Here is a 12322-nt window from a genome sequence, read left to right as displayed (position 1 = left end):
CTGGTCCGTGTACGGCCTCATCTCAAAGGGGCAAGTTAACATTAACACTCCCATGGCTCGCCACTCCATAGGCTAAACTGATTCTCACCTCAGGGACTGCAGGCCGCAGTGCTGGTTCTTCAGCATCTCCCCAAGCATCAGCAGCAGGCGTGCCCGGTCCTCCTGGATGCGCCCCTCCAGGGCCAGGTGGGTGAGGCTCCGCTTGCCGATGAGGCCCAGGCACAGAACTGGATAGATGAACTCAGGGGTGAGGTATTGGATCCTAAGAAAACAGACATAGCGTGGATTCCAGCAGTGGGTGCCATCCCCCCAATGAGTGCAAGCGTATATGGCCAGCTCTGGTTTCTTCAGGATCCCCTCTTCCACTGCCACAGGGAAGTCTAGAAGCCAGATTTCAGTTCCAATTCTGTCGGCAGGTGACCCAGGCACAAAGGCCCTGTCATAGCTACCAGAAACTTGCCAGACTGATTAGATCCCAGCTATCCACAGATAGCAGCCCTGAGCAAGTCTTCATGGGGCTCCCAGGGAACAAAATAGGAAGTCAGGGGCCCCAGACAGGGGCTCATGCCTGTCATCCTAGCTGCTCAGGAGGCTGAGATCTGATCTGAGGGTCAGGGTTCAAAAGCCAGCTGGGGCAGAAAAATCCCCCGGAGACACTCTTTATCTGCAATAAGCTACTCAAAAAAGCTGGAAGTGGCTCAAGTGGTAGATTGTTCACCTTGAGCAACAACAACAAAACAAAGGACCCAGGGGTGGGAATTGGGTTTCACAACTGGTATTTGAACTCGGGGGCTCCCGAGCAGAAGAGCTCTCTACCCTTCGCACTGCTTCTGTTCTGAAGACCTGGCCAGGACCCCTAGAGGACACTCAGATCCTAGAGCTATACACTCAGCAGGCAGGCATGGCCCCCCGCACCCACTTCCTCAGGTCCCAAGAAACTTTCTACTCACAGCACTTTATTGACACGGCAGGTCTCGCTGCTCAGGTGTTGGCTGAGCACCTGCACTGAGGAGGAGCTCAGAAAGCTCTGGTTGATGGACAAGGTGCTCAAGTTGGGGTTGGAGCACATCGAAGAGCAGAGATCCAGCCACAAGGAGAGGCAGCTGCTGTCAGACTGAAACCTACAACCAGGACCCATTGAGTCAGCCACTGGGCAGTAAGTCAGAGAGACTAACTCACCCCCTAAACCAGAACAGGACCCTTCAACCCGTCATTCTTTTATTTATTTACTGGTCCCAGGGCTTGAACTCAGGGCCTAGGCCCTGTCCCTGAGCCCTTTTGTGCTCAAGGCTAGCTCTCTACCACTTGAACCACAACACCACTTTTAGCTTTTTTGAGTCATTTATTGGAGGAAAAAAAATCTCATGGGATTTTTCTGCCCCAGCTGGCTTTGAACCACAATCCTCATATCTCAGCTTCCTGAGCAATTAGGACGACAGGCATGAGCCACAGGCACCCAGCTTCCAGGCATTCTTGACCTGGGATAGAGTTTTATTTCTAGCACTGTAAGGTTGTGACTTGGGTCTGGCAATTCATTTGCATGTCATTTTGAGCATAACTTTAAAAAAAAGCCAGGCACCAGTGGCTCACACCTGTAATCCTAACTAATCAAGAGGCTGAGATCTGGAGATCTCCAGCCTGGGCAGGAATGTCTGTGAAACTCTTTTATCTCCAATGAACTACTAAGAAAAGGCAGCAAATAGCTCTGTGGTTCAAGTGGTAGAGTGCTAGCCTTGAGAAAGAAGCTCAGGGACAGTGCCCAGGCCCAGAGTTCAAGCTCCAGGAAAAAAAAAAAAAACAGAAACTTAAAGAATCATCTTCTGGGGCTGGGAAGGTGGCTCAGTGGTAGAGCGCTTGCCTTGTATGCCTGAGGCCCTGGGTTCGATTCCTCAGCACCACAGAAGCAAAAAGAAAAAAGCTGGAAGTGGCACTGTGGCTCCAGTGGTAGAGCGCTAGCTGAGGGACAGCGCCCAGGCCCAGAGTTCATGCCCCACGTCCGGACCCCACCCCCCCAAAAAAGAATCATCTTCTGTTGACTTGAAGATATGTTATTGTCCGTAGCTCACATCTGTAATCCTAGCTACTAAGAAGGCTAAAATCTGAGGATCAAGGCTTAAAGCCAGCTTGGGCAGAAAAGTCCCCAGGACACTGATCTTCAATTAACCACTCAAAAGCCAAAGTGGCGCTGTGGCTCAATGGTAGAACACTAGCCTTGAGCACAAAGGGACTCAGGGACAGCACCCAGGGCCTGAGTTCAAATCCCACAACCAATAACAGGAAGAACATGGTTGTTTCAATGTTTGGTATAATGCCTAGGGCTGCTCATGCTAGTATATGCCTTGCATCCCAGCTGTTTGGGAGAGGATTAGTCTCGACCAGCCTTGGAAGACAGCAATATCTCAACAAATGCACATGCACATCATGCCGTTCATACATGCCTGTTATGCCTGCTCCTTTGGAGGTATAAGCAGAGGACTATCTAGGCCTGGAAACTCATTCCAATCATACATAGCAGGTCACCTCCCATCTGAAGTGTGAGCCAGGACGAGAGCGTAACAGGAGGAGACTGACCAAGTAGTAAGGTCAGACCACAGGAAACTCCCAACTGAACAGGACATGGGAGGAAGACGAAGGCAAGGGGGGTGAGATGAAGATGGCAGAGTTAAACTGGGCTTACCTCCCATGCTTTAGGTAGAAGCTCAGCTGAGCGCCATCATTCTCCCGGAGCAGCCCCCTGGCCACCTGCACCGTGAGCTTGTGCAGGCCCGGGCAATGCTTGAGGCAGAAGGACGTGTGCAGGAGATCCTGGCGGCTCTTTAGGAACACAGACATTTCCTCAAAGGGCGCCAGTGCCTCCCTCACCACCTCCTCATCCTGAGATTCATAGAGCCAGCTAAAGATTTCGCTCTGCTCCATCCGCAGGAGGAAGGGCCTGCTCTCCTCCGCCCCACACCCCAGCAGCTCCCGTCGGATCTCCAGGTCTATGTGGCAGCCAAAGGTCGCCTCCAGCTCCTGGGCCCTCTTCCTGTTTAGGAGGCCAAACAGGTAGTGGCCCGCATGGGCCAGGCCGGGGTTCCGTAGCCAGGCCTCTCTGGAGAACAGCTTACGCACATCTTCAATGTTGTCGTCCCAGGGTTGGCGGACTCGGCCTTCCCCATCCTGGGGCTTCAGGACATAGAACAGGGCAGCCAGGAACTGCTGGAGGACGGGGTAGGTGAAGGAGTAACTGTAGTACCGATAGTTCAAGTCCTTCTGGATGAGGCACTTGTCCAGGAAGGGGTGCAGGCTGATCTCTTGCACCCCAAGTTTCTCCAAGTCTTCCAGGTAGAACACAGATGTCTGGGCCCACAGGCCCTGGGCAGCCAGGTGGCACAGGGTCTCCAGCCCATGGGCCAGGGCACTGGGGCAGGGGCGGGAGTGGCAGAACTGGTCCTGGAGGAAGTGGAGGAGCAGGGCAGTGGGGGTCTGGCAGGCAGTGGTGGGATCCTCGCCCCTCTCCATCACTGGCTTCAGACATGCGCACAGCAGCCTGCAAGTGGAGGGCACCTGGCTCATGGCCAGCAGGGCTTCGTTGCTCTGCACAGCCTCCAGGGCTCTCTGGGCCTGGGCCTGGTCTCTGAAATGCCTGAGGAAGAACTCCTGCATATCCGCCTCTGAGAAGCCTGGGATGCTGCAGAACTGCGCCTGGCCCACCAGGGGTATGAGCTCCCGCAGGGTGCTGGGCGTTGTGGTGATCAGCAAGGTAGCATTGGGCACCAATGTCCCCTGCAGCAAGCTGCTCAGCAGGACTGGCACTGGGTTCTCTTCCAGCCAGTCCATGCAGAGATCAATCCTGGAGTCCAACCTGGGGATACGCATCTTCTCCAAGCCATCGATGATGATCAGGGATTCCTGGGGCTCCTCCAGGAACTGCACCACGTCACTCTCCAGCTCAGGGAATTCATGGGAGAGCAGTTCCACCAGCGTGCAGGGTGCCATCTGGGCGAGCTCCCTGCAGCTCAGGTAGAAGACCCATGAGAAGAGGTGGGCCAGGCTGCCGTCTGCCCACTCCAGAACTAACTTCCTGGCCACTGTAGTCTTCCCAGCACCCGGGGGCCCATGTAGCACCACGGCCCGCCCCCGGAGGACGACCTGCGGATCCAGAAATGGGATCAGATTCCGGTTTCTCTCTATGACGCCGGAGAGGTAGGTGTGGTCCAGACAAAATCGACTCTTCCAGAACCTAGCCAGACTGTCTCTGGCATCACTCTGCCCTTCCGTGTTGTCTGGGGAGACATTCAAGAACAGAAAAGCTGGTTATGTGTAGACTTCTCAGGAATAAAGAGACCATTTGCTCTGCACACCCCAAGACAAACCACTCACCTGGATTTTCCATCTCACCATTTTTCACTTCTTCCCCCTGTATTTGTTCTTCTATTCCCGGTGTCTCAACATCCTCTGTAAAGTAAAATAAAATATGATATATATCTTATATATATTAGAAAAAGAGCATTCATTTGCTCTGCACACCATAAGACAGAAACCACTCACCTGGCTTTTCTGTCTCCCTGCATTTCAGTTCCTCTCCCTGCATTTGTTCTTCTATTACTGGTGTCTCAACATCCTCTGTTAAAAAACAAAATGGGGGCTGGGAAGGTAGCTCAGTGGCAGAGCATTTCCCTTGCATGCATGAGGCCCTGGGTTCAATTCCTCAGTACCACATAAGAAAAAAAGCCGGGGGCTGGGAAGGTGGCTCAGTGGTAGAGCGCTTGCCTTGCATGCCTGAGGCCCTGGGTTCAATTCCTCAGCACCACATAAGAAAAAAACCGGAAGTGGCACTGTGGCTCAAGTGGTAGAGCGCTAGCCTTGAGCTGAAGAGCTGAGGAACAGCGTCCAGGCCCAGAGTTCAGGCCCCACAACCGGACCCCCCCCCCCAAAAAAAAGCCGGAAGTGGCGCTGTGGCTCAAGTAGTAGAGTACTAGCCTTGAGCTGAAGAGCTGAGGGACAGCGCCCAGGCCCAGAGTTCAAGTCCCAGGAATGGCAATGTGTGTGTGTGTGTGTGTAATATATATAATACATATATACATACAAATACATATATACATATAATTACATACATATATACAAATAATAATATATACATTATATGCCAGAAAAAGATGATTCACCCTGAATGTCACAAGAAAACCACTCACCTGGCTTTTCCATCTCCCTGCATTTCAGTTCCTCCCGCTGCATTTGTTCTTCTATTACTGGTGTCTCAACATCCTCTGTTAAAAAACCAAATGGGGGCTGGGAAGGTGGCTCAGTGGTAGAGCACTTGCCTTGCATGCATGAGGCCCTGGGTTCAATTCCTCAGTACCACATAAGCAGAAAAAGCTGGAAGTGGTGCTGTGGCTTAAGTGGTAGAGCACTAGCCTTGAGCTGAAGAGCTGAGGGACAGCACCCAAGCCCAGAGTTCAAGTCCCAGGAATGGCAATATATATAAATATAAATATAATATATACATACAAACACATACATACATACATACATATATATGCAAATAATATATACACTATAGGCCAGAAAAAGATGATTCACCCTGAACGTCACAAGAAAGAAACCACTCACCTGGCTTTTCTATCTCTCCACATTTCAGTTCTTCTCCCAGCATTTGTTCTTCTACTACTGGTGTCTCAACATCCTCTGTCAAAAATATATATTCTATAAATATATGTGTGTCAGAAAAAATGTGTTGCTCTACATACCAGGAGACAGAAACCACTCACCTGGCTTTTCAATCTCCCCACATTTCAGTTCCTCCCCAAGCATTTGTTCTTCAATTACCAGTGTCTCAACATCCTCTGATTAAAAAAAAAAAAAGGAAGCTGGGCCCCAGTGGCTCAAGCCTGTAATCCTAGCTACTCAGGAAGCTGAGATCTGAGGATCGTAGTTCAAAGCCAGCCTAAGCAGGAAAGTAAGGTCCAGGAAAGTCCATGAAGCCCTTATCTCTAATAAACCACCAGGAAACGGGAAGTAGCGCTGTAGCTAAAGTGGTAGAGCGCTCACCTTGAGCTGAAGAGCTGAGGGACAGCGCCCAAGCCGAGTTCAAGTCCCAGGAATGGCAATATATATATATATATATATATATATATATATATATATATATATACACTACATATATATAATTACATACAAATATATACAAATAATAATATATACAGTATATGCCAGAAAAGGATGATTCACACTGAATGTCACCAGAAAGAAACCACTCACCTGGCTTTTCTATCTCCCCACATTTCAATTCTTCTCCCTGCATTTGTTCTACTACTGGTGTCTCAACATCCTCTGCCAAAAAAATATTTTCTATAAATATATGTGTGTGTGTCAGAAAAAATGTGTTGCTCTGCCTACCACAAGACAGAAACCACTCACCTGGCTTTTCCATCTCCCCACATTTCAGTTTCTCCCCAAGCATTTGTTCTTCAATTAGTGTCTCAACATCCTCTGTTAAAAAAATAAAAAAGGGGGCTGGGAAGGTGGCTCAGTGGTAGAGTGCTTGCCTTGCATGCATGAGACCCTGGGTTGGATTCCTTAGCACCACACAAGCAAAAAGAAAAAAGCTGGAACTGGCGCTGTAGCTCAAGTGGTAGAATGCTAGCCTTGAGCTGAAGAGCTGAGGGACAGCGTCCAGGCCCATAATTCAGGCCCCAGGACCGGACCCAAAAAATAAAAATAAATAAATAAATAAAAAAGGAAGCTGGGCCCCAGTGGCTCATGCCTGTAATCCTAGCTACTCAGGAAGCTGAGATCTGAGGATCGTGGTTCAAAGCCAGCCTGGGCAGGTAAGTCTGTGAAGCCCTTATCTCTAATAAACCACCAGGAAACCAGAAGTAGCACTGTAGCTCAAGTGGTAGAGTGCTCACCTTGAGCTGAAGAGCTGAGGGACAGCGCTCAGGCCCAGAGTTCAAGCCCCATGACCGACAAAAAAAAAAAAAGGGGGGGGCTGGGAAGGTGGCTCAGTGGTAGAGTGCTTGCCTTGCATGCACAAGGCCCTGGGTTTAATTTCTCAGCACCATATAAGCAGGTAAAAGCCAGAAGTGGCACTGTGGCTCAAGTGGTAGGGCGCTAGACTTGAGCTCAAGAGCTGAGCAGTGCCTAGGCCCAGAGTTCAAGCCCAGGCCAACAGAAAAAAAAAGTGGGGGACTGGGAAGGTATCTCAGTGGTAGAGTGCTTGCCTTGCATGCACAAGGCCCTGGGTTCAATTCCTCAGCACCACATAAGCCATAAGCAGAAAAAAGCTGGAAGTGGTCTTGTGGCTCAAGTGAGAGTGCTAGACTTGAGCAAAAGAGGCTCAGGGACAGTGCCTAGGCCCTGAGATCAAGCCCCAGGACTGGCAAAAAAAAAATTGTATGTTGGGCTGGGAAGGTGGCTCAGTGGTATAGTGCTTGCCTTACATGCTTGAGGCCCTGGGTCAGAAAAAGATAATTCAACCTGCATGTCAAAAACAGAAACCACTCACCTGACTTTTCTATCTCCCCACATTTCAGTTCTTCTCCCTGCATTTGTTCTATTACCGGTGTCTCAACATCTTCTGTTAAAAAAAAAAAGTCAGAAAAAGATTTGATTCAAGGCTGGGAAGGTGGCTCAGTGGTAGAGCGCTTGCCTTGCATGCCTGAGGCCCTGGTTTGATTCCTCAGCACCACATAAACAAAAAGAAAAAAAGCCAGAAGTGGTGCTGTGGCTCAAGTGGTAGAGCGCTAGCCTTGAGCTGAAGAGCTGAGGGACAGCACCCAGGCCCAGAGTTCAGGCCCCACAACCGGACCCAAAAAAAAATTTAATAATTAAATAAATAAATAAATAAAAAAGGAAGCTGGGCCCCAGTGGCTCATGCCTGTAATCCTAGCTACTCAGGAAGCTGAGATCTGAGGATCGTGGTTCAAAGTCAGCCTGGACAGGAAAGTCCGTGAAGCCCTTATCTCTAATAAACCACCAGGAAACGGGAAGTAGCACTGTAGCTCAAGTGGTAGAGTGCTCACCTTGAGCTGAAGAGCTGAGGGACAGCACCCAGGCCCAGAGTTCAAGTCCCAGGAATGGCAATATAGATATATATATATGTATATATATATAATGCATATATACATATAATTACATACATATATATATATACAAATAATAATATATGCACTATATGCCAGAAAAAGATGATTCACCCAGAACGTCACAAGAAAGAAACCACTCACCTGGCTTTTCTATCTCCCCACATTTCAGTTCTTCTCCCTGCATTTGTTCTTCTACTACCGGTGTCTCAACATCCTCTGTCAAAAATATATATTCTATAAATATATGTATGTGTGTGTCAGAAAAAAATGTGTTGCTCTGCATACCATGAGACAGAAACCACTCACCTGGCTTTTCCATCTCCCCACATTTCAGTTCCTCCCCAAGCATTTGTTCTTCAATTAGTGTCTCAACATCCTCTGTTAAAAAAATAAAAAAGGAAGCTGGGCCCCAGTGGCTCAAGCCTGTAATCCTAGCTACTCAGGAAGCTGAGATCTGAGGATCATGGTTCAAAGCCAGCCTGGGCAGGAAAGTCCGTGAAGCCCTTATCTCTAATAAACCACCAGGAAACCGGAAGCCACTGTAGCTCAAGTGGTAGAGTGCTCACCTTGAGCTGAAGAGCTGAGGGACAGTGCCCAGGCCCAGAGTTCAAGTCCCAGGAATGGCTATATATATATATTGCATGTATACATATAATTATATACATATATATACAAATAACAATATATACATTATATGCCAGAAAAAGATGATTCATCCTGAACGTCACATGAAAGAAACCACTCACCTGGCTTTTCCATCTCCCCACATTTCAGTTCCTCCCCAAGCATTTGTTCTTCAATTAGTATCTCAACATCCTCTGTTAAAAAAATAAAAAAGGGGGCTGGGAAGGTGGCTCAGTGGTAGAGTGCTTGCCTTGCATGCATGAGACCCTGGGTTGGATTCCTCAGCACCACATAAGCAAAAAGAAAAAAAGCCAGAAGTGGTGCTGTGGCTCAAATGGTAGAGCACTAGCCTTGAGCTGAAGAGCTGAGGGACAGCGCCCAGGCCCAGAGATCAGGCCTCATGACCGGACCCAAAACACACACAAAAAAAGAAAAAGATGATTCATCCTGCATATAACAAGACAGAAACCACTCACCTGGCTTTTCTATCTCCCTGCATTTCAGTTCCTCACCCAGAATTTGTTCTTCTATTACTGATGTCTCAACATCCTCTGTTAAAAAAAAAAATGGGGGGCACGGCTGCGAAGGTGGCTCAGTGGTAGAGTGCTTGCCTTGCATGCATGAGGCCCTGGGTTTGATTACTCAGCGCGCGCGCGCGCGCGCGCGCGCGCGCGCACACACACACACACACACACACACACACACACACACACACACACACACACACACACACACACACACACACACACACACACACACACACACACACACACACACACACACACACACACACACACACACACACACACAATTCACCCTGCATGTCAAAGACAGAAACTACTCACCTGGATTTTCCATCTCACCATTTTTCACTTCATCTCCCTGCATCTCTTCTTCTGTTACCAGTGTCTCAACATCCTCTGTAAAAACAAAATAAAATAAAATGATATATATTATACACAGAAAAAAGAGCATTCATTTGCTCTGCACGCCACAAGACAGAAACTACTCACCTGGCTTCTCCTGCCCGCATTTCAGTTCCTGCCCCTGCATTTGTTCTTCACTTTCCAATATGTCAACATAGTCTGTAAAAATAAATTATATGTTACATATATGTCTATATTTTGTGACTCCTGTCCTAAAAATCTGCAGCTGCCTAAAATACACTTAACCCTGTGGGAATACTGAGCAATGAGAGGAGAGGAAAGAACAGACAATACCGATAAATTCGAATGGAGAGTTGCAGCGGGAATCCATGGTGACAGGGGAGAGCCAGGAAACCAGAAATGAGCTACTGGAGCTGGTCGGGGCCTAAATAGGGTCTTGGCCAGGGGGCAGGGTCCCGGGAGCTGGCAGGTTTCAGTGACCTACACAGTCCAAGTCTCCACCCCAGCAGCTAGGAATTCAGGCAAGCCCATCACCTGGGGGGAGGGGTCACCTTCATCTGCCAAAACAAAATGGCCCCAGTTAAAGATAATTCCCTATGGTCCAATTCCAGTATCTTTATTTCAATATATACATATTTCATATATATAAATGCGTATACACACACACAAACATACAGCCATGTAAACCTTGACACTCAGTGTTAGGAAAATGGAGGAGAAAGAAAGAAAAGAAACAGGCTAGACTCGATCATCCAACCAGCAAGGACTGTTTATTGAAGAACAGGGAAGGACAGCAACCTTCCCTTGGGATCAGAGATCTTGCCAAGGATTTGGGGTCTTGCCTATAGGGGTCTTAATCAGGAAGCAGAAAATAAAAACAACAACAAAAAAAAACCAGGCTATGGTCTCTTGGGGGCAGGGCTGGCGCAAGTGGCCAGGCTGGGGAGGGAATAAAAGCTGTGCCTGGGGTGAGGGAACTTCAGTTAAGCCAAGGTCAGAATGACCTTCCAGCCGTCAAAGTCACACAGCACTCCTGGTGCTGGTTTTTGCTTGGTTTGGGGGAGATAAGGTGGGAGTCAATCTTAGCTCCTGGCTCCCAGGGCTCCTAGATTAAGCTTTAGGGTTCGTCCAGAAGGTCTCAAGTATTAAGTCTTCTTTATGGGACAACACATTGTAAGATGTAGCACATTACTGTTATAATAATTTACATCTCCATGGATAAAGACAGCGTGGTATGCAAAAACAACAAAGTACTACTCTGCTGTTAAAAAAAAAAAGAGAGAGAAATTTTGTTTCTTTTCAGGAAGAGGGAAGCTTTCAGGGTAGACTTCTGTTGGCTGAGGTAAGTCAACCTGGAATGCCAGGGAATGTATTCTGGTAGTGGGACTAGATCTCAGGACCTTGTGCTCTCTAAGCTTTTATGCTCAAGGCTAGCTTTCTACCTACCACTTAGCCACAGTGCCACTTCCAGCTTTCTGGTAGTTCATGGGAGATTAAGAGTCTCCTGACCTCTCCTGCCTGGGCTGCCTTTGAACTGGGATCCTCCTATCTCAGCCATCTGAAGAGTTTAGATGCTGGGCAGGAACTACCAGGTACAGGGCTGTTCCTAAGCCCCCAGGGTCCCCACCCTAGGTGGGGCCAGTGGACGGGTGGGGTACTTGCCCAGGATCTGAGGCAGCTCCATCTTCTCCAAGATAGACCAGACGGTCTTCCTGAGACTCGCCCTCGGCAGTGTGTCCTCCAGGATTTCAGCCAGTTTGCTACCACTGGCCTCTTCCACCTCATCCCAGGGGAAGATCCGCAGGTCCACGCCTGGCTCCATGAGGGGCTTCAGCAGAGATTTGAAGGTCCTTAACTCCTCATGGTCCAACTTGTCCAGAAGGTTTTTCAGGTTATACTGTGGCTTCAAAGACATCATGGGACCCTAAGACAGCACTTAAGGATCAGGATTAAACAAGAATTGGGAGCAGAGGAAGAGAAAGCTGAGAACCAGCATCCTTGGGTAACACACTGCAGTTCTTAGGATTTCCTGACACTGACATTACATCCATTAACCAAACTAACAGAAAAGAAAAAAAAAAGCCAGGTGCTGTTGCTCAGGCCTGTAATCCTAGCTACTGAGGAGGCTGAGATCTGAGGATCACAGTTCAAACAGCTCAAGCCAGCTGGGGCAGAAATGTCCATGAGACTCTTATCTCCAATTAACCTCCAGAAAACCGGAAGTGGTGCTATGGCTAAAGCAGTAGAGCACTTGTCTTGAGCTGAAGAGCGCAGGGATAGCACCCAAGCCCAGAGTTTAAGCCCTATGACCGACCAAAAAAAAAAAAAAATCACAAGACAGAGGCTATAGGCAAGTGAAGTGTTTGCCTTGAATGTTCAGGGCTTTGGGTTCGATCTCCAGCCCTGCAAACAGATATCATCAAAGTATCTATCAGGCTAGAAGCTGGCGACTCATGCATGTCATTCTAGCTACTCAGAAGGCTGAGATCTGAGGTTGGGGTTCAATGCCAACCCAGGCAGGAAAGTCGATGAAACTCTCATCTCCAGTGAACCACGAGAAAACTGGAAGTGGTGCTGCTGTGGCTCAAAGTGGTAGAGTGTTAGCCTTGAGTAAAAAATGTTCAGAAAAAAAAAATGTGGGACTGGGAATGTGGCTCAGTGGTAGAGCGCTTGCCTTGCATGCATAAGGCCCTGGGTTCGATTCCTCAGCACCACATACACAGAAAAAAAAGCCAGAAGTGGCGC

The 12322-nt window shown here is 48.5% G+C and overlaps 1 protein-coding gene across 1 annotated transcript in view; it reads right to left on the bottom strand.

The window, feature by feature from the left end:
- Nucleotides 1-12322, bottom strand: part of LOC138812418 (NACHT, LRR and PYD domains-containing protein 7-like) — a 38628-nt gene that overhangs the window by 4716 nt on the left and 21590 nt on the right. Inside the window, exons 2-19 of the mRNA XM_070000369.1 lie at nt 11240-11501; nt 9704-9775; nt 9536-9610; nt 9167-9241; nt 8813-8884; nt 8373-8444; nt 8208-8282; nt 7487-7558; nt 6400-6471; nt 6241-6312; nt 5751-5825; nt 5593-5667; nt 5175-5249; nt 4531-4605; nt 4363-4437; nt 2678-4265; nt 951-1121; nt 89-262 (exon numbers count right to left, since the gene is read on the bottom strand). Coding sequence (XP_069856470.1) covers nt 89-262; nt 951-1121; nt 2678-4265; nt 4363-4437; nt 4531-4605; nt 5175-5249; nt 5593-5667; nt 5751-5825; nt 6241-6312; nt 6400-6471; nt 7487-7558; nt 8208-8282; nt 8373-8444; nt 8813-8884; nt 9167-9241; nt 9536-9610; nt 9704-9775; nt 11240-11495 — 3221 coding nt within the window. The 5' untranslated portion in view covers nt 11496-11501. The remainder of the gene's footprint in view (nt 1-88; nt 263-950; nt 1122-2677; nt 4266-4362; nt 4438-4530; nt 4606-5174; nt 5250-5592; nt 5668-5750; nt 5826-6240; nt 6313-6399; nt 6472-7486; nt 7559-8207; nt 8283-8372; nt 8445-8812; nt 8885-9166; nt 9242-9535; nt 9611-9703; nt 9776-11239; nt 11502-12322) is intronic.

This window comes from Dipodomys merriami, unplaced genomic scaffold (genome assembly GCF_024711535.1).
Source record: "Dipodomys merriami isolate MVZ:Mamm:240054 unplaced genomic scaffold, mDipMer1.0.p SCAF_57, whole genome shotgun sequence".
In the NCBI taxonomy this organism is placed as follows: Eukaryota; Metazoa; Chordata; class Mammalia; order Rodentia; family Heteromyidae; genus Dipodomys; species Dipodomys merriami.
Note: the sequence above shows the minus strand (reverse complement) of the source record. Positions and strands in the feature narration are given on the sequence as shown.